Source organism: Entelurus aequoreus, linkage group LG10 (assembly GCF_033978785.1).
Source record: "Entelurus aequoreus isolate RoL-2023_Sb linkage group LG10, RoL_Eaeq_v1.1, whole genome shotgun sequence".
Taxonomy (NCBI): Eukaryota; Metazoa; Chordata; class Actinopteri; order Syngnathiformes; family Syngnathidae; genus Entelurus; species Entelurus aequoreus.
The window spans coordinates 35,018,257-35,042,290 of record NC_084740.1 but is presented as its reverse complement, the minus strand read 5'-3'; the positions used below and the strand labels follow the sequence as shown (position 1 = coordinate 35,042,290).

At 42.1% G+C, this 24,034-nt stretch overlaps 2 protein-coding genes across 6 annotated transcripts in view; one reads left to right on the top strand and one right to left on the bottom strand.

Moving 5' to 3' along the window:
- The window catches only part of klc3 (kinesin light chain 3), an 18,788-nt gene extending 10,448 nt beyond the window's left edge, over positions 1-8,340 (top strand). For all 4 annotated transcript variants that reach the window (XM_062060610.1, XM_062060608.1, XM_062060611.1 and 1 more), the window contains exons 6-14: positions 404-543; positions 3,653-3,735; positions 3,817-3,904; positions 3,979-4,080; positions 4,137-4,310; positions 4,388-4,487; positions 6,936-7,110; positions 7,185-7,248; positions 7,379-8,340. In XM_062060610.1, coding sequence (XP_061916594.1) covers positions 404-543; positions 3,653-3,735; positions 3,817-3,904; positions 3,979-4,080; positions 4,137-4,310; positions 4,388-4,487; positions 6,936-7,110; positions 7,185-7,248; positions 7,379-7,459 — 1,007 coding nt within the window. In that variant the 3' untranslated portion in view covers positions 7,460-8,340. The remainder of the gene's footprint in view (positions 1-403; positions 544-3,652; positions 3,736-3,816; positions 3,905-3,978; positions 4,081-4,136; positions 4,311-4,387; positions 4,488-6,935; positions 7,111-7,184; positions 7,249-7,378) is intronic.
- On the bottom strand, positions 8,326-24,034 carry ercc2 (excision repair cross-complementation group 2). 2 transcript variants are annotated; one of them, XM_062060607.1, is made up of 23 exons: positions 23,772-24,030; positions 23,473-23,572; positions 19,300-19,377; positions 19,150-19,212; positions 18,965-19,078; positions 17,918-18,034; positions 17,732-17,848; positions 17,540-17,663; positions 15,676-15,772; positions 14,309-14,442; positions 14,074-14,242; positions 13,869-13,987; positions 13,728-13,797; positions 12,031-12,100; positions 11,857-11,958; positions 11,725-11,788; positions 11,544-11,665; positions 11,359-11,451; positions 11,217-11,289; positions 11,085-11,155; positions 10,872-11,015; positions 8,674-8,817; positions 8,326-8,581 (listed from the first exon to the last, which is right to left on the bottom strand). In XM_062060607.1, exons 1-23 carry the CDS (start codon positions 23,774-23,776, stop codon positions 8,489-8,491), a joined length of 2,283 nt encoding a protein of 760 aa, XP_061916591.1. In that variant the 5' UTR covers positions 23,777-24,030; the 3' UTR covers positions 8,326-8,488. The 2 variants fall into 2 exon arrangements, 1 of the variants encoding a protein (XP_061916591.1); XR_009827483.1 differs by lacking the exons at positions 8,326-8,581; positions 8,674-8,817; positions 10,872-11,015 and having other exon boundaries at positions 11,554-11,665; positions 23,772-24,034.

Here is a 24,034-nt window from a genome sequence, read left to right as displayed (position 1 = left end):
TGGTGTTTGGACGTTTTTTTAATATCCACAAGCAGGTTGTGTTATGTCTGACCATGTGTGTTGACCTATTATGTTAGTTGGATTTTTTTTGCACCATGACTAGGGATTTAGTTTGGATTGTTTGGAAATGCTGTGCTATTATAATAAAGTACATTCAAGGGCTAATTTACTCTTATTGTGCACAAGATGGCAGCGAATATATGTAGCATTCAGAGATCGCCTGGTATTTAAGATGAACTCATGACGTCTCGAGGACCAATTTGAAGACGCCGGCGGGTCGCACTTGGCCTGCGGGCCGTAGTTTGGACACCCCTGGTATAAGCACTACTTGCCTGTAGTACCACCACTTCCCTGAGGAGGCAGCAGTGAGTGACAATAACAAGCTTGTGCTCTTTGTCGTCAGCGCCTCACCACAGCAGCGCAGCCGCCGCGGCCCAGCAGGGCGGCTACGAGATTCCCGCCCGCCTCCGCACACTCCACAACCTTGTCATCCAGTACGCCTCGCAGGGCCGCTACGAGGTCGCCGTCCCCCTCTGCAAACAGGTCAGACGGAAGCCATGTTGGGAAAGTAGTGGGACTGAAAACGTGTGCGAAATCGTGCGACCAAAACGCATTTAGAGACTAACACATTTTTTAAATCCATGAATGTAGGATCATGTGACTGACACACGTGCATATGAATCTTTACTTGTGACCAACTCGGGCTGGGCGATAAAACGATATCGCGATTGATTGATTGATTGAGACTTTTATTAGTATGTTGCACAGTGAAGTACATATTCCGTACAATTGACCACTAAATGGTAACACCCGAATAAGTTTTTCAACTTGTTTAAGTCGGGGTCCACTTAAATTGATTCAAAAAAAGACACGTAACCGATATCAATAAAAAATGCATTCGATAAAACGTTTTATATTTTTTCTTTGTCGAAAGAAACCGGTTGTTGCACAAAGGCGCTCGCTCTCTGGTAACCGAGCAACACAGGAAGTGATCATTGATCAGTGGGAGTGACACGCTAACAGCCAATCAGGTGACAGTATCAACTATCATGTTTGGTTGTGCCATCCTGTCACAACAATCACGATTGATTGTTTGCATGGAGTGAGAAGAGAAAGTAAAAATGAGTGTTGCAGAGAGCGAATAAAATGTCGATAAAACAGGAAAAGTGGGGATTTCTTTAAACGGACCGTAGTCAGACCAAGGCGTTGTATTCAGTAATACCACACCAACTTAGCCGCACTCATTTGTGAGCACTAACCCTGCAGAAAATAGTTATTCTGGGAACATATCTATTTACACAAAGTGTGTAGTTTGGCAGCAACGTCTTCTCCGTTGTTTTCAAGTGCATACATCTCTCTCTCGCGCGGTTGATTTGATTAAATCACGTCAATTGCACCTCGCCACGCTGCTGTCATGAACGAGTGATGCCGAGGCTGGAGTCTAACGCACCCGATTGCTGGCAGCAATACTGCTGAGGATTCTGTTTTCATTGAGAGTAAAAAACGGGATCGGCAAAGGAGGACTGTGATTTCCCGGCAAAAAGAGGAAGGTATGTTTCACACACTCCTCGTACTGGAGTCTGGGTCAAGTGAGCGCAGAGAGGCGAGACCTAACAGCCAACACAGACACATTGAGTGTCAAGACGTTAAGGATTACTTATATCGGTATGGCGATATTGTCTCAAATACATACCATTTCTAAAAGATACCGGTATAACTCGTAATACCAATATACCGTATTTTTTGGACTATAAGTCGCTCCGAAGTATAAGTCGCGCCGGCCAAAAATGCACAATAAAGAAGGAAAAAAACATATATAAGTCGCACTGGAGTATAAGTTGCATTTTTGGGGGAAATTTATTTGATAAAACCCAACACCAAGAATAGACATTTGAAAGGCAATTTAAAATAAATAAAGAATGGTGAGCAACAGGCTGAATAAGTGTACGTTATATGAGGCATAAATAACCAACTGAGAAGGTGCCTGGTATGTTAACGTAACATATTATGGTAAGAGTCATTCAAATAACTATAACATAGAACATGCTATACGTTTACCAAACAATCTGTCACTCCTAATCGCTAAATCCCATGCAATCTTATACGTCTAGTCTCTTACGTGAATGAGCTAAATAATAATATGTGATATTTTACGGTAATGTGTTAATCATTTCACACATAAGTCGCTCCTGAGTATAAGTCGCACCCCCGGCCAAACTATGAAAAAAACTGCGACTTATAGTCCGAAAAATACGGTACATAGTTTTAGCTGTTGGCAAATTGTATGTTCTCTACATCCATCGCTATGTATTATTCTCACTTTTTTAACACAGTTAGTGAATGAAGCATACTTTTGTAATTATTTCCCATATTTATCCGATATGTTAGCACTAGCGAGCAGTAGTTTCGTGCACATACACACAGGACTCTGGCATGGACGGTGCCGCCGTGCTTGATTTGATATGCAACATAGCATGCTTTTCAATTGCTGATATCGCCTTCATTAAACTGTGGCGGTCCCAATCGGGATTCAAATGCAAATACCGTATTTTCCGCACTTTAAGGCGCACCGGATTATAAGGCGCACCTTCAATGAATGGCATATTTTAAAACTTTGTTCATATATAAGGCGCACCACATTATAAGGCGCATAGAATAGATGCTACAGTAGAGGCTGGGGTTACGTTATGCATCCATTAGATGGAGCTGCGCTGAAGGGAATGTCAACTAAACAGTCAGATAGGTCAGTCAAACTTTATTAATAGATTACAAACCAGCCTTCTGACAACTCTGTTCACTCCCAAAATGAATAAACAGCTGTTTTATTATTTTCCCAGAGGTAAAGTCAGTGACGTGGTGTTTTGTTTATCTTTTAACAACAGCAAGGTATAACATTAGTGCATCATTTCTATCACATAGTGGAGGGGAACTTTTCCCTGATTCAATAAACAGGTAAAAAACAGTCATACTGTTACGGTAAATCACACGTTAGTGCAATCACAATATAGTAACACTGAAAATAGTGCAGAGCAATAACAATACATCAATAACTCAACGTTGCTCAAACGGTAATGTCACACAACACAACACACAAAATAAACATGTAAAGCTCACTTTATGAAGTTATTCCTCATCCACGAATCCCTCAAATTTTTCTTCTTCAGTGTCCGAATTAAACAGTTGGGTGAATACGGCATCCAACACGCCTCGTCGAAGTCGTCATTAATGGAGTCAGTGTCGCTGCTGCTCTATTCCCGTGTTCTACTGCGTGACTGATCGTCTTAAGTTTAAACTCTGCGTCGTAAGTGTGTCTCTTTTATAGGAGCCATTTTGGGTTCTTTACATAAACAAACAAATGGAAATGAAACGGCACGCCTCGCGCAGTCATATATCCCAGCATGCACCACGCCCTTCTTCTTCTACGGGGGAAAATGAAGTCGGCGGCTGCTTACCGTAGTTGTGATTGATTGATTGAAACTTTTACCTGTTGGAGGCTCAATATTGGTCCATATATAAGGCGCACAGGTTTATAAGGCGCACTGTCAGCTTTTGACAAAATTGGAGGTTTTTAGGTGCGCCTTAAAGTGTGGAAAATACGGTAATTGTGCAGTCCTAACTGAAAGCCTCTGAAGCTCCTCTCCCATGTCCACAGGCCTTGGAGGACTTGGAGAAGTCGTCCGGCCACACCCACCCTGATGTCGCCACCATGTTGAACATCCTAGCGCTGGTGTACAGGTGAGGCTAATGGCGACCATCACATACGTCTTAAGATTTCTGCACCAAATCCCGACTGACATAAAAACTGGATTTCCTCAGAGACCAAAACAAATACAAAGAAGCCGCTAACCTGCTGAATGATGCACTGGCCATTAGGGAGAAAACACTGGGATTGGACCACCCTGCTGTAAGTTCTTTGCTTTTTGTGTGTCGTACACACATAAGATTTATATGTGAGTGTGTGTGTGTGTGTGTGTGCAGGTGGCAGCCACCTTGAACAACCTGGCGGTGCTTTATGGTAAACGAGGCAAATACACAGAGGCGGAGCCACTGTGCAAACGAGCGCTGCAGATCAGAGAGAAGGTGAGCCTAAGCCCCGCCTCCCCACTCCGCCCCTTACTCTTACACACACCATACAGGTTCTGGGCACGGACCACCCCGACGTGGCCAAGCAGCTGAACAACTTGGCGCTGCTGTGTCAGAACCAGGGCAAGTACCAGGAAGTGGAGCAGTACTACGAGCGCGCTCTGCACATCTACCAGAGCAGACTGGGCCCCGACGACGCCAACGTGGCCAAGACCAAAAACAACCTGGTGAGACACAGAGGGGGGCGGGGTTATGATACGAAATGACCTGGTTTCATGCTCGCCTTACTTCCTCTCGCTGTCAGGCGTCCTGTTACCTCAAGCAGGGAAAGTACCGTCAGGCAGAAGCGCTGTACAAGGAGATCCTCACCAGAGCACACGAGAAGGAGTTTGGATCCGTGGAAGGTGAGTTACCGTGGCAAACGTGAGAACAAACAAAGACTGGGGGTGTCCAAACTTTTCCCACTGAGAGCCACACATTGAAAGCATCAAAGCATGCAGGGGCCGTTGTGATATTTTTCATTTTCAAATCCAATACAAGATGTAATTTTTTTTTAACCTTTAGGGCTCCCTTCAAGTTTGGTCTCGGAAACCTGGAAGGGTCTAGGTCAGACCTGGGCAAATTAAGGCCCGGGGGCCACATGCGGCCCATTGAGTATTTCAATCTGGCCCGCCGGACATTCCCAAATAATTTTTTTAGATCTTTAAGATGGAAAGCGTAGCTGCCATTATGATGTGCAGTGATGTTTTCTAATGACCGTAAGTCTTGAACTATACAAAGTATTTCAATGGTTGGAATCTGTGCTTTTGCATGATATACTAGTTACTATGGTAATTAATTAGTTACTATGGTAATCTAAGTCACAGCAGCTCAGACGAGGCACCAAGCAGTGGGGGTGGGGAGCGTTTCCACAGAGTGTCAGCCTGAAATGTGGGTGTCAGGGACAAACGCGGAAGGAGATTTTCACAACAAAGTTCTAAAGCTTAGTTATATATCAGATTGTATTTTTACCCTTTGCGTTCATATTTCGCTGTTTGTCGCATTTTTGTCGCGTTTTGCTTGATTGTAAAATATGTCGATTTAGAGGGGGTGTGACGTTCATATGTTATCAATATTCAGTGTTTTGTCGTTCATAGAAAAATTTAAAATTCCGTTTTTTAAAAAGGGTCTGTCAAAACGTTTTTAGCATTCAATCAGACATTATTGTGAGGTTTTGTATTAGTGTTCCTGAAAATAGATATACCGGCCCTCAGACACATTTCTTTCTCTAAATTTGGCCCCCCAGTCAAAGTAATTGCCCAGGCCTGGTCTAGGTCATAAAAATGTTAAATACGTTATATAAATATAACTTCCAATCTATCTGTCGATTGATTTATGCTCTTTTAGTTAAAACTGTTTTCTTCGGCAGAAACACAAAATATGCAATATTTTCTCCCCAAAAATTTCCGAGTGGAATATTAGATGTGAAGTGATTGGAGCCTTAAATAGGTCAATAAATCATAACAACATTGATTTTTCATTAATTATTAGTTTTTGAACAATGGCAGTTAAAAAAAAAAAATCCCACTAAAACGCTCAGGGATCCAAAAAGGCCCCACTCCTAAAAGTGGTGAAAATACATCAAACATTTTTTTTTTTACTTTTTACTCTTGAATCTCTAAATCAACTTCAGATCAAGATGTCTGTTGAACATAAGGTTTTTTATTTTATTTTAATTTTGTTTGCTTGTTTTATGCACTTTTTGTCAAATGGAAAATGGAAATGTGGGGCGGTATAGCTCGGTTGGTAGAGTGGCCGTGCCAGCAACTTGAGGGTTCCAGGTTCGATTCCCGCTTCCGCCATCCTAGTCACTGCCGTTGTGTCCTTGGGCGAGACACTTTACCCACCCCAGTGCCACCCACACTGGTTTAAATGTAACTTAGATATTGGGTTTTCACTATGTAAAGCGCTTTGAGTCACTAGAGAAAAGCGCTATATAAATATAATTCACTTCACTTCACTTCAAAAATGGAAAATGGATCCCGCCTCCAAAGACATGCACCTGGGGATAGGATGATTGGCAACACTAAATTGGCCCTAGTGTGTGAATGTGAGTGTGAATGTTGTCTATCTGTGTTGGCCCTGTGATGAGGTGGCGACTTGTCCAGGGTGTACCCCGCCTTCCGCCCGAATGCAGCTGAGATAGGCTCCAGCCCCCCCCCCCTCCCTCCCGCGAACCCAAAAGGGACAAGCGGTAGAAAATGGATGGATGGATGGATAGAAAATGGGTTATACTTTTATAGTGCTTTTCTACCTCCAAGGTACTCAAAGCGCTTGACAGTATTTCCACATTCACCCATTCACACACACATTCACACACTGATGGCGGGAGCTGCCATGCAAGGTGCTAACCACCACCCATCATGAGCAAGGGTGAAGTGTCTTGCTCAAGGACACAACAGACATGACGAGGTTGGTAGAAGATGGGGATTGAACCAGGAACCCTGAGGTTGCTGGCACAGCCACTCTCCCAACCGCGTCACGCCGTCCCCTACAAAAACCTAAATAAAACTGTTTTTAAGGTAAAAACACCAAATATGGAATGTTTTTCCTAACAAATATTTCAAAGTGGAATATTTGAGGTAAAGTACAGATTTTGATTGTTTTTGAGCAATGAGTTTTAAAGATGGCAGCTTTGTGTTATTAGAGTCAACATTGCAACTTGTTGTCGTTACCTGTCACCTGTTAGCTCTTTATTCCACTTTTTCATGGTTTTTTTCCTGTAATAGTATTTTTCATCTTGCCGTGAAAATTAGCTGTGCGTCGCAGCTTTGGGCTATTCTGGTTTAGATGTTTCCCGTCTTGTCGTCCAGGTGACGCCCGGCCCAGCTGGTCGGGCGGAGACGAGGCCCAATCCCACCAGGAGGGACCCCTGAGGCGCAGCGGCTCCTTCACCAAACTGCGAGAGTCCATACGGCGAAGCAGCGAGAAGCTGGTCCGCAAGCTGAAGGGCGCCGGCATGGATGACGACGCTCCAAGGAATGCTGGGTAAAAACTGAGGCTTTCATTTTAAATGTTTTTTTAATACAAAACCGAGTGCGCATGTGACTTCCTGTCTGCAGGATGAAACGCGCCAACTCGCTGAATTTCCTCAACGTTGGAGGAGAAAGTCCAGATGGCGGCCAGGTGCGGACAAAACATGACCTTAATGTTAGATAATGAACCATTTGCTTTTTAACAAGCACATCAAAGTTTAGCAACAACAAAATGACGACTCAGCAGGTGGTTTAATTGTTGCTTTGGTTTTGTTCTTCAGTCGCGCTCGCTGACGGACCATCGAGGACTGAGCTCCAGCACGCAGAGCCTCACCAGGAGAGGATCACTTGGCACCAGCTAACGTACACACACACACACACACACACTGAGGGTCCATTTATATTGATGAAGTAAAATAGTATGTGGTTTGTTTTGGTAGCCTACAAACACAAGATGGATCTCAGAGTGCACATTTGTGAAAAACCACACTGTTCTCATTTGAGGCAACTCTTGAATGTTCCAGAGATTTCATGAAGTGTGTGTGTGGCATACCGAGTGCACCTGAGCATTCTTACTTAAATTCACATTCCAGGTGAGGAGACCATCATTAGTTCGTCGTTACAAGTTACAATCTAAACTTGCACTTCAGACGTTTTCACTTCTCGTCATGTCACGGCACAGTTTGTCCATAAGAGGGCGTTTAAAGACATGGACGTTCCCGTGAGAGACAAATGTTTGCACAACCGACACCGGATGAAACGTTACATTTGCTTCCCGAGTCCACGCGTGTACGTTTTGCCTTTTTAAAAATGAGGACTATTTTCATATCTCATTTAAGCTTGTTTACATTTTGACAACGTAACTTATTCATCTCAAGTTTTTATTTGCTATGGATGGATTGTAGAAGCTTTTTGCACATTTAATCTCAAAGCTGCAGCAAATCGACGATAAAGGCGTCCTCAAATAAATATTTAAAATGTAATATTTTGGAAGCTGACGCTGCAGTTTGTGGAAATATATATTGACTCTACATTTTTAGTCCACTAGAAGACTTTAGTTTGTCATTTGGACTTTTTCTACTCTGTACAACATGATTGTAGGGTTTGTCCCATCAAGATGGCATCAGTTGCCATAGAAACAGACATGTAGAGAACATGAATCTTTCTGCCGAGTAGTCAATATAAATGTTTGTTTTCTATTGTTGGTGGGAAATGTAAATAAATGTCATCAAGTTTCACTCAGCGTTTATTGTTGGTCATGATGTAAGAATGTGTTTGTAACAAATACATGATGCCAATATAAAACTGTGCAGCGGCTGTAGAAAAGTAAAGTCTGTATGACAGACAATGTGTGTGGGGGGGTGTAGGGGTGTCAGGTAATGATGTCACTTTCAGCTCTGATGCGCCATCTGAGCGATCTTCTTCAGCATGTCCTCGGACTGCAGCTGCTCCAGTGTCAGCAGAGACAGACCCAGTTGGTCCTCCTGCACAGTAGGGGGCCACACAAGAGGAAACAGGACAGTAAGGCCAGGCAAGCGCGACAACTTATCGCTTTGTTGTTTGTGTTGCGCGAGACCTGTCTGAAGGGCTGAGCCATCTGACGCAGGAAGTGCTTGGACAGCTGCACCGTCTCGTCCACGGTCAGGTTGAGGCTGCCGTCGTTGATGTGCTCCTGGATCCAGCGAGGGAGTTTCCCGCGTTTGTCGGCTCTGGCGTAGCGCTGCGGGAGGAAGCAGCGTGATCGCGTCAGTGGCTAGCACGGTAAAATGTGATACAAAAACAATCATTTCTGCCTAGCAACAAACACGAATGTGTGTCACATGACCTGGAACAATGAGACCCGTTTAGTACAATTATGACATGAAAAGTAAGAATATTGTAATAGGGCTCGAGACGGCAAGGGATTTCGCAATGCATTGTGGGAGCTGGGTAGCCATTGTTGCTGGACAGATTCTGTTTACATGGCTGTACTCAACCAGCAGTATTGTGAGAAGTATCTAAAGTTTTCTCAGTTAATGATCTATGAATAGGGGTATTGCTTGTTCCCCCCAAAAAACTGTACCTTGTTTGTAGCCCACAGCTAGCTTGGCTAACACTAACTTAAAACAAAATGCTATGTGTGAAACTGAACAAATCACATGCTTTGATTCAAACAAGTGAAAAAATTCCGTGAACACACCAAAATAAACCAGGTGATGGCGTTAAAAGTCATGTTTGATCGTCTCACGGCTATTCATAGTCTCTTTATTCGCTTCATAACCTGACTTCCTGCTCACTAAATCTTTTTTTTCCTGACTATTATGACCAGCAGTTAATGCTGTTAAATCAGCCATTTAGAGTTCAGTAAGACCCACGCAAGTTTCCACGTCACACTTTCAAGCCCTTGGTGTGATGAAGACTATAACATTCCTGCTCGTTACAAAATGTAATTATCACGTATACAGGATTTAGATTCTGCTGAAAAGTAGTGTTTGTGATTGCACAATAGACACTTAACACTAGGGGTGTGAATCTTTGGGCACCTAATGATTCCATTCTAATGAAACTTTTTCAAAAACAGGTTAGAAAAGCTCCTTTTGGATGTGTGGAAGTGACATAAAAACATCTTTAAAAATTGATTCTACCTTTTTAAAATTTTTTACATAAATGTATTTTTGAAATATATGAATCGATTTAGAATAGAAATACCGTATTTTTCAGACTAAGTCGCAGTTTTTTTTCATAGTTTGGCCGGGGGTGCGACTTATACTCAGGAGCAACTTATGTGTGAAATGATTAACACATTAGCGTAAAATATCAAATAATATTATTTAGCTCATTCACGTAAGAGACTAGACGTATAAGATTTCATGGGATTTAGCGATTGGGAGTGACAGATTGTTTGGTAAACGTATAGCATGTTCTATATGTTATAGTTATTTGAATGACTCTTACCATAATATGTTACGTTAACATACCAAGCACGTTCTCAGTTGGTTATTTATGCCTCATATAACGTACACTTATTCAGCCTGTTGTTCACTATTCTTTATTTTAAATTGCCTTTCAAATGTCTATTCTTGGTGTTGGGTTTTATCAAATCAATTTCCCCCAAAAATGCGACTTATACTCCAGTGCGACTTATATGTTTTTTTCCTTCTTTATTATGCATGTTCGGCCGGTGCGACTTATACTCCGAAAAATACGGTAAATAGAAATCGCAATTCGGATGTGAATTGATTTTTTTTGTGCACCCCTCCTAAACACTATAAATACAATCATTACATTTTGAACAACAATTTGCTTGTATTCTTTCCCATGTGACATGTTTGCTTTTGTTGCTAGGCAGAATTTGTGCCTGTAAACCCAATAAAAAAGATGGCTGCACTGCCTCACACCGCAGAGAAAGGACAGGGAGGTGTGACGCTACAGGTGAAACTCAAAAAAATTGAATATTGTGCAAAAGTTGATTCATGTCAGCCATTCCAACTTATAATGTGAAAATTAATATGTGATATAAAATTGCTGCAAAGTGAAATGTCAGGCCTTTATTTGTTAGACGAGATCTTCAATTACGGTACAATTTTTCATAAACTGTAAGCCATAATCATGAAAATAATATCAAAAGAAGGCTTGAAATATGTTGAGTCTGTCTATATTAGTTTCACCTTGTAAATGTAATTGCTGGAATAAAGTAACCTTTGCACAATATTCTAATTTCATGGTTTGACCTTTATAATCAGCATTATGCTAAATTGTCAACAAGGTTCATTTGACAACATGTAAATATTTTACCTTGTCAGCAAAAATCATGAGTCCATAGTCAGTCTTGCCTCTGATGACTCGGCCCACGCACTGAGCGGCGTGACGCATGGCGTCAAACGTGAGGAAGTCGTTCTCTCGGATCTGGAACTGGTCTCGCAGGTACTCCAGCCGGGCCTGGAGAGGGCGGCCATGTCATGAAGACGTGAAGAAGAAAAGTATGGAAGTAAAGAAGCTGGAGCTCACCTTCAGGATGCGACTCTGCGTGTACACGTAGGGAACGCCAAACATGATGACGGCGCGGCCAAAGTGATGCACTGGAGACAGCAGACGTGCTCGGTGAACCTTGGAAACGTTGGCACTTTTGGCAAAGCTTACCAAAATCGATGCCCTCTGACACTTTCCCTCTGGCGACGGAGAGCAAGATGGCTCCTCGGCCGTTCTCGCACGCCTAAAGTTGGAGTCAGAGGTCAGAGGTGAACGCTCTTTCAAGGCAATGATTGACGGTGACATGCATGACCTCCTGATACTTCTCCAGCGCCATGCTGGTCTCGGCGGCATCCTGCGTCTCGATGAAGATCAGCTTGTTTTTCTGGATGTTCTCCAAAATGCCCTGCACACACACACACCACAACTTGGCGTCATGCTACGCTCGCCTGATGCTAACCGCCGCCACCGCGATGGGCCCGCTAAACAGACGCTGACCTGCTCGTACCAGGACGCCACGATGTTCTCCATGTAGACGTAACTGGTGAAAAACGCCACGATGCCATCAGGAACGACAGCGGACATCTCCAGTAAGAGGTTGCCGTAGTTACGAATCACAGCTGGAAAAGGAACATTTTCAAAAGGGTGTTTGACGCCATTCAAAGACATTTCTACTCACCAAAATCCTCTCTGGTCTCAAACTTGGAGCTGAGAGCCACTTGGTCGTTCCCCCGTCCAACAATCTATGGAGACAAGACGATGGGATGAGAGCGGCGGGGTCACGGGGGGACGTGGCGAGTGTTGGACGCACCAGCGGGCAGAGACAGGTGCGTGCCAGCGTCATGGTGAAGGACGCCACCGTGACAGGCCGGAAGTCCAGGATGCGAGGGTAGATATCCAGCGGGGACAGCGTCTGGCCGGGGACAGAAAGCTTGAAGTCACGACGACAAGATGAAGAGGTTGAAGAGGAGGGCGAGCAACTTACACCCGAGGTTATGACCACCGACTGGAACCTCTGAAAGACCGGCTTGATGGCGATGGACGGGTCCATGCAGCTGAGGAGCGAGAAGACAAACCACACCCAGTCCTCAACATGTCGGAATTGTTGGAAAATACAGTCATCCCTCGCGGTAAACACATTTCCACAAAGAAAGATTATTAGTAAATCAAATATTTTCATACAGCATTAAAATTATGTCAACATCGAGCCCTCTAAACATGAAATAACTGCCATATAGTCACCTTTACACTCGCAATATAGTCGCCTTGAGTGTGTTCGACTGTACATTACAGTATTTGCCCCTAGACCGGAAGATCCTCCAAGCATCACCCTGCCTCTACAAAACGGCATTCTGTCTATTTCCTCTAAGTTAGAACTGGGCTTCCATGGGCCGAGACCACGGGCGCAAGTTTTGCCAAAAATTGCCCCACTTGACCGTCGCAGCTACAACCATTAGCAGTGTTGTTAGCATTGCGTCTCCCACGTTGTCACGCCAAAGGCTCACCAACGTCACGTGGAGCTGATGTCGAAGATGAAGTACATCAACAAAGTTCATTTCCACTTTAAATGTGCCCAGACAGCTGCTGACAGCAGTGGTTTTAGTGCGTCTAGCATCTCGGCTTTTCGCTCACATCAAAGTCTCACCAATGTGAGGATGGCTACTGAATCCGGTACCTTTTTTTGGCACTAACCTAATCTCGCACTGATTCATGTAAAATCCAAACATACCTCGTTACGGTACCTGGGTTACTTGTGACGTCACGCTTCAGCAATTGGCAATCACTCCAGCAGCACTGAGAGCGGGCTGAGCCAAACTACCTCTAGCTAATGTTGCTATTTTAAATGCCAACAAAGAAATTGACTCAAAAAAAAAGCTCCAACGTAAGTAAAGTAAGGCTTCACTTCGCTAGCTTGATGCTAATATACATTGGCTTTGCTACGGATTAGCATTAACGAGTTTACATGGTGATTTCCACACCTTCAAGTGTGTTAACGAAAACTACAACTAAGATGCACGTAACAATCAAACAGCTTGTGCGTAATAAGTACAATACTTATAGTATGACATTTTTTTTTGGGCGCAACAAAAAAAACAAGACATGAACAATACACTACTGCCATCTATCGTCTTGGACTTGCAATCTAATGTTATGCTTGCAAATGAGATAAATAAAACTCAATATAACGACAGCACTTACCATAATCAGCTCATTTTTAGATGTTGCAATAAAAAAATTAGATGTTCTAAAAAAATAAACAATATTCATCAACACAAAAAAGTACCGAAAATTGGTACTGTTGAGTACCGGTATCGATTCCCATGTACCTAAAATTGTGAGCATATCGGTTCAAATGTGAACAGTAGCCATCCCTACACCAATGTGAAGATGTGTTCTTGATGAGGCAGGTGTTGTGCATCAAAAAGTTTTTCTGCTAAAAGTTGGTCAACTTGATTGTTGCGGCGAAGATAGCACCAAGATTAGCTGCCGTGTTGTTAGCATTGTTTACCCTTAATATCTTTATCGATTAGCACAACATAATAGAAAATACTGCAGTGTAACGCATACAACTTAATTAAATACTTAATTGAGGTAAAAAATGTGTAGAAAATGCTTAAAAATGTCAAAGTTGCAATATTTGAAGGGACGACTGAAACGTAAATAAGTGATGGACCCGCCTACCTGAAGTGCAAGACGGGGTTGGCGATTGTTGGCGTCCGGTCCTCAAAGGGCTCGATGATGATGGTGAAACCTTTAGAAGGAGAAGAGTCCATCATGACAAGGCAGGATGAAGTGGGACCACCAGGACGGCGGCGAGCGCACCTTGGCTGTACGTGCTGACCAGCGTGGCGAAGTTGGAGATGAGCGTGACGGCTGAGAAGTCAGCGATGTCTGCGATCTCCAGGGTCCGTAGCAACGACTGCAGACGCTCCGCACAAAACCTGCGGAGGAGACGCAGGGCGTTGTTCCAATGAGAGAAGGGCGGGGAGTCACATGACACCAGGCCACGCCTCTAGAAGGTGCAGACCTGAGAGGCTTGCGGTCGATGCAGACTTTCTCAAAGATGTCTTTGAGGAACTGCGGGGCGCTCTCCTGAACGACGTGCTGCACCCTCAGACGGGACTTTAAATATTCCATGAAGCGCTTCAGGAAGCCCACAAAGTGCTCTGCAGTGCGGATGGTGCCGGGAACCGCCTCTGTGGCCAAACAAACGTCCAATCGGTCCATCCGGCAAACGAGAACGGATGAAAAAAAAACAATACCTTGCAGGACCTCATCTGGCAACACGGGATTAGCGAGATACACGTCCGTTTCCCGGGCAACGTTGGCCTCCTTCAGACCCTCCACCAGCCGCCGGTACTCCTCCTTCAGTTTGGCAGCGTCTGTCTCTTTGATCCTGTCACATGACAGGAAGTTGAATTATTATTAATATGCACTTTCTATTGAACATTTGACTTCAATGACACGTTGAATTGTGTTTAAAATCAACCTCTGAAGTACGTCACATGTTTACAGTCACACATTTACAGTCACACATTTCAACATGTCTGACATCAACTTCATCAAAAATCTAACCAATCATCTCTTAATATTCATATTAGCAAAGCATTTTGGACAATTTTAAGTTCCAACTTTGTGGCAACATTGTTATTTTAAACACTTTTTTTTTTGTACTTTTCACTTCCTGTAGATGGAATGTGTCCAAATACCTTTGTCTTAATCAATGTAGTGATGTTTATTTTTGTCATCACAACATAAAGTCAGAAGCTGACCTGTGACAATCAGGACAGACAGTTCACATCGAAATAAGCACACCATTTCTTCTATTTTAGTCAAGTCGTTTACAAAATGTAAACATGCTAGGCTATAAGCTACTAGGAGCGAGCAGCTACACGACAGCTAAGCACACAATAGCACACGAGGTAGACATACGTAATAAGTGAACAATCTTGCAGTGTAAAACAGCACATTTGTCAATATAAACAAGTATCAAATAATTATGGTTGCATATTACTTACACATACAAAGTCTTCACGGTAGAAACATATTAGGAAGTATCCAGTAACAAACGTGTCTGCATCATTCAACTTACTGCGTCATGAGCTTAATTTAAGGAATTATTAAAAAAACACAATTACAACTCCACTTCAACTGAAACGCAGCATAAGTCCATTCCTGATCATTTATAATAATAATAATAATAATAATATAAACTCTTCTTAGGTTTTTCATATTTATTCTGTTATTTTCTATTTTATTTATTGCTATTATTACTACAATACTATTATTCTCTCATTGTGATGCATTATTTATATTTTAATTTTACATTTATTTAAAAAAAAATGTACATGCTATTTTTAGATGGCGTTCATTTGAGTTGTTTTTCCTCAATCCTCATACCATGCCATGTTTCGTTATCGTCAATATAATGTGTCTTTTTCTTTGTTGTTGTTGTGAAGCACTTTGTGTTGCCACTTGCCTTTGTAAGAAAAGTGCTATTTAGATCAATGTTGATTAAATAATGTTGACATTTATCTGTCAAAACAACAACATTAAGTATACAATAATACACAATAGAAGAGCATATGTATTAATCAGTGAAACCAGTGCCAGCTGGTGTCCTACTTACTTCTGTATGGTGCTCTGCAGCGTCTCCACGTTGCCCTGACAACGGTCCAGTGTCCGCCGGGTGATGTTGACGCTCATGGAGTCGATGCACACGTTGTCTGCAAGGAGAGGCAAACACAAGAGCTCTTTCTTAAGGCAGGACATATTTATGGCCACTCAGTGTGCTGCTCAACAGTGTGTCGGAGTACAGAATCCAGTACTTTTTTTGGCACTGATCAAATCTCGCAAGTTCACGTAAAATCCAACAGGGCCATGTTTCAATACCGGGGTTGCGTATGACTTCACGTCACTTGGCGATCACTCCAGCAGCACTAAGAGCCCAACTCAGCCAAACTTTCTCAAGGCAGTGTTGCAATTTTCAATTCCAACAAAGAATTTGACTCATAAAATGCTCCAGCGTAAGTTAAGTAATGCTCCGCATGCGCTAGTTTGATGCTGAATATAAAAAAGCTTCGCTATTGACATGCTACTGATTAGCATTAGCGATTTTACTTGCCGATTTCAACACCTCCAAATGTGTTAATGAAAACTACAACTAAGATGTGCGTTACAATCAAACACCTGGTGTGCAATAAGTATACCGTATTTTTCGGACTATAAGTCGCTCCGGAGTATAAGTCGCACCGGCCGAAAATGCATAATAAAGAATGGAAAAAACATATATAAGTCGCACTGGAGTATAAGTCGCATTTTTGGGGGAAATTTATTTGATAAAACCCAACACCAAGAATAAACATTTGCAAGGCAATTTAAAATAAATAAGGAATAGTGAACAACAGGCTGAATAAGTGTACGTTATATGAGGCATAAATAACCAACTGAGAACGTGCCTGGTATGTTAACGTAACATATTATGGTAAGAGTCATTCAAATAACTATAACATATTGAACATGCTATACGTTTACCAAACAATCTGTCACTCCTAATCGCTAAATCCCATGAAATCTTATACGTCTAGTCTCTTACGTGAATTAGCTAAATAATATTATTTGATATTTTACGATAATGTGTTAATAATTTCACACATAAGTCGCACCTGAGTATAAGTCGCACCCCCGGCCAAACTATGAAAAAAACTGTGACTTATAGTCCGAAAAATACGGTAATACTTACAGTGTTAACACTTTTAACACAAAAGACTGAACTGACTTGCCAGCACACCATAAACTATACACTACTGTCATCTAACATTTTGGATTAGTAACTGTAATTGAGACTTACAAATGTTACAATAAAACAAGATATAACAACTGGACAACAGTTATCATAATCAGCTCATTTTTAAATACAGTGTTCCATCATTTGGGGTTACGCTTCAAAAAATACCCGCTGTAAGTGAAATCCGTGTAGTAGAAGTTGAATTTTTTTTTTTCCGTTTTAATGTGTTTTCGTTAAATATATATTTTTTACGTTTACACTATGTTTTTTCCTTTACTGTGCATGTTTTTTTTCATTTACAGTACTGTACAGTATATGTATGCTCGCATCAAACAATTTTGTCAATTAGGCAAGCTGAACGCATTCAGTACTGTACAGGACGCATGGCATGAAGAAGATTGATTTGACAATGGTCTACAGTCAGAACACAATGCGCATTCACACACTGTAAAAAAATTTAATAAAAAAAAAATAAAAGCATGCGACATTAAAAAATTACACGCACACAAAAAAAAATCTGTGTAACAGTAAAGTGAACCGTGTTGTAGCGAGGGAACACTATTGCAATAAAAATGTTTAATTTATTATCAACACAAACAAAAGTACCGAACCTTCTGTCAGTTAGCATCTGTTGCTGGCGGGAAGATCCCAAACTTTTTCTGCTGTGTCGACGTTCTTAAAAGAGCTGATGAACTGTGACACTCACCGATGTTGTGCGCCTCGTCAAAGACCACCACGGAGTTCTTGGCCAGTTCTTTGGACACCAGGTCGGCTATCTTGGGGTCGAGCAGGTAGTGGTAGCTGTACACCACGATGTTGGCGTGCAGGATCTGGTAGAAACAACGTTACTGGGGGTGGGGTTGCGGCATTCTTTCACTTCCTGTCGGACGGTGCGTACCGCGTAGCGTGCCAGGTAATAAGGACACCAGCCTTTCCTGCGTCCAAAGTCCTTCAGGTCGTCCAGGTTGTAGACGGCGGCGGGTAGCGGCACCTGGCGGCCGACGGCGTCAAACTCCTGCAGGGAAGTGCAGCAGGTTAATAGCGAGGAGCCGGCGACGGCACGTGCTGGCGGCGATGTGGGCACCTCATAGAAGCTGCAGGATGGCAGGTCGGGGTCGCTGTGACGCTGAGCACGGATGTACGACGCCGTCAGACTGTGACACTTCCCATCCACTTCCTTGCCGAAGCGCAGACTGCTCACCTGGAAGAAAACACAAGTCCCTTTTTCCAAAATTCACAATTTTTCAGGATTTTATGGGCTTTTTTTTCCTCTTCGCGATTGAGGTATAAAGTGCTTAAGTTCACAGCAGCTTTTTCACAAAGCTGCAGCTAAAGTTGCAATGTTTGAGGCTTTTACCGCAAATACATTGATCTAAGGAACTTGTTAATATTCCAAGTGTTCCTTGTGAATGTAACCTCAAACAATCTGCAACACAAATACTGTATTGATGTTTTATAGACTTCAAAGTAGACACTAGATGGCAGTAAAATCACCTACTCAGAGCTCTTTGTCAAAATGTTGTAATTTAATTAATTAAAACTAATAATAATAATTATCGAACAAACCCCACCAAAGACTTCTTTATTGTGTGCTCTGTTGTCCACCAGATGGAGACATTCTCCGTGTTTATTTACACTTGAATAGTGTTTGGCCATCTTAAACATCCATTCACAGTATGTTCCCACATATTTACCCCACACATCAAGGACATTTGTGAACTGTTAAAAGCAATCTATAGAGCTATTTTTGTTGGCAAATGAAAGACGATGAGAGATTATCATCGCACTTCAACATCTCTAACATGTAAATACTGCCTCTTTGCTAGGTCAGCTTTGCAAATGAAAATATCTTCTTAATTATCTTACCTTGGGATGAATAAAGTACAAATAAATGTAGGCAGTCAGGACACGTGTTTATATACTACATTACCCAGAAGGCTTAGCGGCGTAGACAGGAACCAGTTAGTAGGGGACCGAGCCATGCATAGGACGACATGAGAATTGGTTGAATCAATAGGAATTTGTGCGATCGTGACATTGCAAATTCCAGGAGGGACTGATTGTGGTGTCCTTGAACATGATTCGGGGTTATGGCGCCCCCTCCTGCTGCGGCATGTTCTTGACAACTCACCTCAGGGTGGATGCAGAGGTTCTTCCGGGAGGAAAGCGCCAGAGCCAGGAAATTGTTTCTCTCGCCCGTTTCTTTGGAACAAAACTCCATCAGCTTCCTGAGCTCCTCAACCACCTGAACAACAAGACAATCTCATAAGCACCGGAATGTTTCCGCCAGTACGCTGGTGTTGGAATCGAATGCACCTTCTCAATCTCAGGAACCGTTCTGGAGCAGTAGATGAGCTTGGACACTTCCAGAGGGAACGCCTGAAGAGGCAGAACATTATTTAGTGAAGCTCTCGTGCCACGTTCGCGAGTCAGGAACTCTTCAAGTACAGTGGGAGCGTCACTCACCCTCTGGTACGCAACAATGAGGGACAACAGAGAGATGGTCTTCCCTGTTCCTGACGGCATCTCCAGGACGCCATGACCCTGAATGTACGCGGAAAGGCCAAGAAAGAATCATGGCGTGAGGACCATCAAGTCGTCTTTAACAAATCTACGGTGGCAAACACAGCAGCGTTCAAACGCTCTAAACCAGAGGTCTCACAAACTTTCCACTGAGGGCCGCGCACTGAAAAGTCAAAGCAAAGCATATTTTTTTCTAAACCAATACAATATATACATTTTTTTAACCTTTAGGACCACCTTTCAAGTTTGGTCCTGGGAACCCAAAAGGGTTTCAGTCATAAAAATATATTTTTTTAAATATTCTACGCTTACATTTCTAGATCAACTTCGGGTCTGTCGATATAAAAGATTAAAAAAATGTTCTTGAATTTGTTATGCTGTTTTTGTCAAACATATGTTCTTAATAGCAAAAACACAACATGTGCAATATTTTCCCCCCAAAAAATGTCAAAGTGGAATAATTGTTGTCAGGTAATTGGGGTCTTAAATAGGACAATAATTCTAACAACATAATTTTTTCTTTTTAGCAATGACAGTTTAAAAAAATCCAAAAGGACCCTATTAATAAAAGTGTTACAAATCTGTCATTTTTTCAATCAACTTTCAACACTTAAATCTCTACATCAACTTTGGATTTATCTGCCGATTGTATAACTTTGTATTTTTTTTTTAACTGTTCGCTTTATGCCCTTTTACTAAAAGATAAAAACGTTTTTTTAATATGGCAAACACAAAATATGCAGTGTTTCCCCCAAAAAATATTTCAAAGTGGAATATTTGATGTTAAGTAATTGAATACGGCAATAATTCATAACATTGATTTTAATACATTTTTTTTTAAAGCAATGACAGATTTGGGGGAAAAAAACAGTCTGCATGGCAGCTTTGTGTTATTAAAGTCAACATCGCTACTTTTCCTGTTACATTTCACCTGTTCGCTCTTTTATTCCACGTTCTTATTCCTTTTTTGTTTTAAATATTATATTCAGAATGAGCCGCAGGCCGTTAAAAAAAAATCAGTTGCGGGCTGCAAGTGGCCCTCAGATCACATTTTGGACACCCCTGCTCCAAACACAGAACTTCTACAAACCCAATACAACAGATAAAATGTTGTCCTTGTTGAACCCTTCAAGACATATTTTTTTAATTATTACACAGCAACCAGCGTACCGTATTTTCTGGACCATAGGGCGCACCGGATTATAAGGCGCACTGCCGATGAGCGGCTCTATTCAGGTCTATTTTCGTACAAAAGGCTCCCGGATTATTAGGCGCATTAAAGGGTTCATATTATGATATTTTTTTGTAAAACACACATATAAAACTACAGATCTCAAAAGCACATCAGAAGGTAAGAAAAGTTGGTTTTGCATAATATTGTGAAACAAAACGCCAAATATGTCTGCTAATGGGTGCCATTTAGCGGTCCTTATACACACACCATAGTAATACTTGTATCTCTGACTATGGTAGCCGTAATGAGCCGACAATCTATCAAGCGGTGCGGCTTCAAAGTCATACTAAAAACATTTTGACAGATTTTTGTGTGCCGTGTTTAGTGTTCTTTATATTTAATGGAACATTTAAAGGTTTGTTTTTGTTTACTGGCGTCATATTGCAGTCTGCACGTATCTCTTATGTGTGACTACCATCTACTGGTCACATTTGTCATTACACCATGTACCAAATAAAATTGCTTCGAGGACGGTAAGCACAACCAGAATTATTCCGTACATTAGACGCACCGGGTCATAAGGCGCACTGTCGATTTTTGAGAAAATGAAAGAATTTTAAGTGAGTCTTACGGTCCGAAAAATACGGTACATAGTTAATGCCAGCGTTAAATGTGACCAAGCGATTAACAAAACCTTATATATTTTCATTTAGCATCGCAAACTTCCAATGTCTCCCGTGAACTTGCAGCATTTCTCCCATGCAGTTGTTATAATGGTTTGTGGGCGTTTGCAGCATTTTCTTTTGCATTTGTTTTATTGTTTTACGATAACTTATTGATCGATTATCATGTTGCTCAATACAACATTGCAGGTATGTTTTGCACTATCTGACCGACCACATCAAACATGAGGTGGACGCGGGCAAATACTGCGGCATGGTCATGCTGGACCTTCAGAAGGCCTTTGACACCGTTAACCACGCTATACTGTTGGATAAGCTTAAAGCAATCGGATTTGATAAAACCTCATCGAGCTGGATGGAATCTTACTTGGAGGGGAGGGAGCAGGTGGTAGAGGTGAACAGCACCCTGCCCCCCCCCCCCCCCTCAGTAAGCTGTGGAGTCCCCCAAGGCAGTATATTAGGGCCTTTACTGTTCCTAATATACATAAACGACGTCATCAGCATGTAACTGTGAATTGTTCCTGTTTGCGGATGACTCTGCCCTGCTGGTATCCGGCAAGGACAAATCACAGGTGGAAAAAATCCTCAGTGCCGAACTCTGTAGTATTTGCACCTGGCTCGCTGACAATAAGCTCTACATACACTTGGGTAAAACGGAATCCATTCTGTTTGGGTCCCAAATCAACCTTAAGAAAGTCAGTGACTTCACTATAAAAGTGGGTGACATTGTTATCACCAGGAAAGATGAGGTCACCTAACTAGGTTCCATTCTAGAGGCTAATCTTTCCTGTGATAAAATTTGCAACCAAGGTAATCAAAAATGTCAACCAATGAACAAGATTTCTCTAGAGAATCTCCTCTCTGGTCAACAAAAGCACCTTGAAGATTCTAACGGGAACTCTCATTCAACCCTTTTTTGACTACGCATGCACCTCCTGGTACCCCAGCACCTCCAAAACCCTCAAATCTAGACTCCAAACATCCCAGAACAAGATAGTCAGGTTACTTCTAGACCTCCACCCTAGATCCCACCTCACTCCTACCCACTTCTCCTAAGTGGGCTGGCTCAGGGTGGAGGACAGAGTAAAACAACTTGCACTGAGCCTAGTCTATAAAATCCGCTACACCTCCCTGATACCGAAGTACATGTCAAACTACTTCAAGAACGTAAATGACCGCCATAACCACAACACCAGGGGGAGTTCCACTAACCACGTCAAACCCAGATTCCGATCTAACAAAGGTCTTAACTCATTCTCCTTCTATGCCACATCAATATGGAATGCACTCCCAACAGGTGAAAAAGAAAGTGCATCTCTATCCTCCTTCAAAACCGCACTAAAACAACACCTCCATACAACTTCAACCTTTGACTAACCCCCTCCCCCTTCCACATCCCCGGATTGTAAATAACCAAATGTAAGTAATCAAATGTATATACTTGTTCTTATGCTTTCTGAGCTCACTATGTTCACTGCTCGCTGTACATATCCTACAAAGTGAGACATACACTGCTACAATGTCCATTTCTCAGATGATAAAATTGTTCACTGAAATATACTGATAGCAACCGAACCTAACCTACCCCCTCCCCCCGGATTGTAAATAATTCGATGTATATAGTATATACATTGAATACAGTCATCACACAAGTTAATCATCAGAGTATATTATCTTGTGTTTATCATATAGCGTTGTTGTTGTTGTGCATGCTACCATTTTTCATCATTCCATGTATATTCTGGACCCCCTGTCAAAAGCTTCTTCTAGCTTATTTGGTGGAGGCTTTCACTTACCAACATCTTTGATATACTATATACTGATGATTAACTTGTGTGATGACTGTATTATGATGATAAATGATAAATGGGTTATACTTGTATAGCGCTTTTCTACCTTCAAGGTACTCAAAGCGCTTTTGACAGTATTTCCACATTCACCCATTCACACACACATTCACACACTGATGGCGGGAGCTGCCATGCAAGGCGCTAACCAGCAGCCATCAGGAGCAAGAGTGAAGTGTCTTGCCCAAGGACACAACGGACGTGACTAGGTTGGTAGAAGGTGGGGATTGAACCTCAGTAACCAGCAATCTGATAGTATATATTTGTACCATGAATTGATTAACGTGGACCCAGACTTAAACGAGTTGAAAAACTTATTCGGGTGTTACCATTTAGTGGTCAATTGTACGGAATATGAACTGTACTGTGCAATCTACTAAAAAAAGTCTCAATCAATCAATCAAACTCCCACCTTAGCATCCAGTGTCCTCTTCAGTTCCAGCATGTATGAGTATTGTTCAGGATAAATGTAATCATATGGGAAATACACCAGCAGACCGTCGATGTTGAGTCTGAAATGAAAAAGTCGTCCTTAAACAGTCGAACTTGTTTTGTTTACGTTAGCTTCGCCGTAGCTAGCCAAAGAGGCAAACGTTTAGCAGTGAAGCTAGGCTAACGCGACTAGCTGTGTACCTTTCGGGCTCGCAGACGTTAAACTAACCCGTGAAACATGATATATATAATGGTCATAAAACTGTTTGAAATACTCACTTCATTGTTGCCGAATGTCCTCTCTTCTTTGACGATGACTTCAGTTGAAGGTCCTCATTGACTAAATAGTTTGTTGTGAGAGGACACCGGTGCGAGTAGCGTCTTCTTCGTCTCCTTTGACCATGTCAGTTGTTTTACTGCCACCTAGTGTACGTGAGTATGTACACCTTTACACGGAGATGAAAACCACTCCATCCTATTTCAATATTTTTTCATCGTAGCTTGTGAACTCAAATCTGCACTGACGCATGTAAACTGAACCC

Excerpts from the sequence above, each read along its gene's own strand:
- ercc2 (XM_062060607.1), bottom strand. Across the intron at positions 11,666-11,724 it reads TGAGACCAGAGAGGATTTTG|CTGTGATTCGTAACTACGGC; the intron begins GTGAGTAGAAAT and ends TTCCTTTTCCAG. Across the intron at positions 8,818-10,871 it reads TCATGATTTTTGCTGACAAG|CGCTACGCCAGAGCCGACAA; the intron begins GTAAAATATTTA and ends TTCCTCCCGCAG.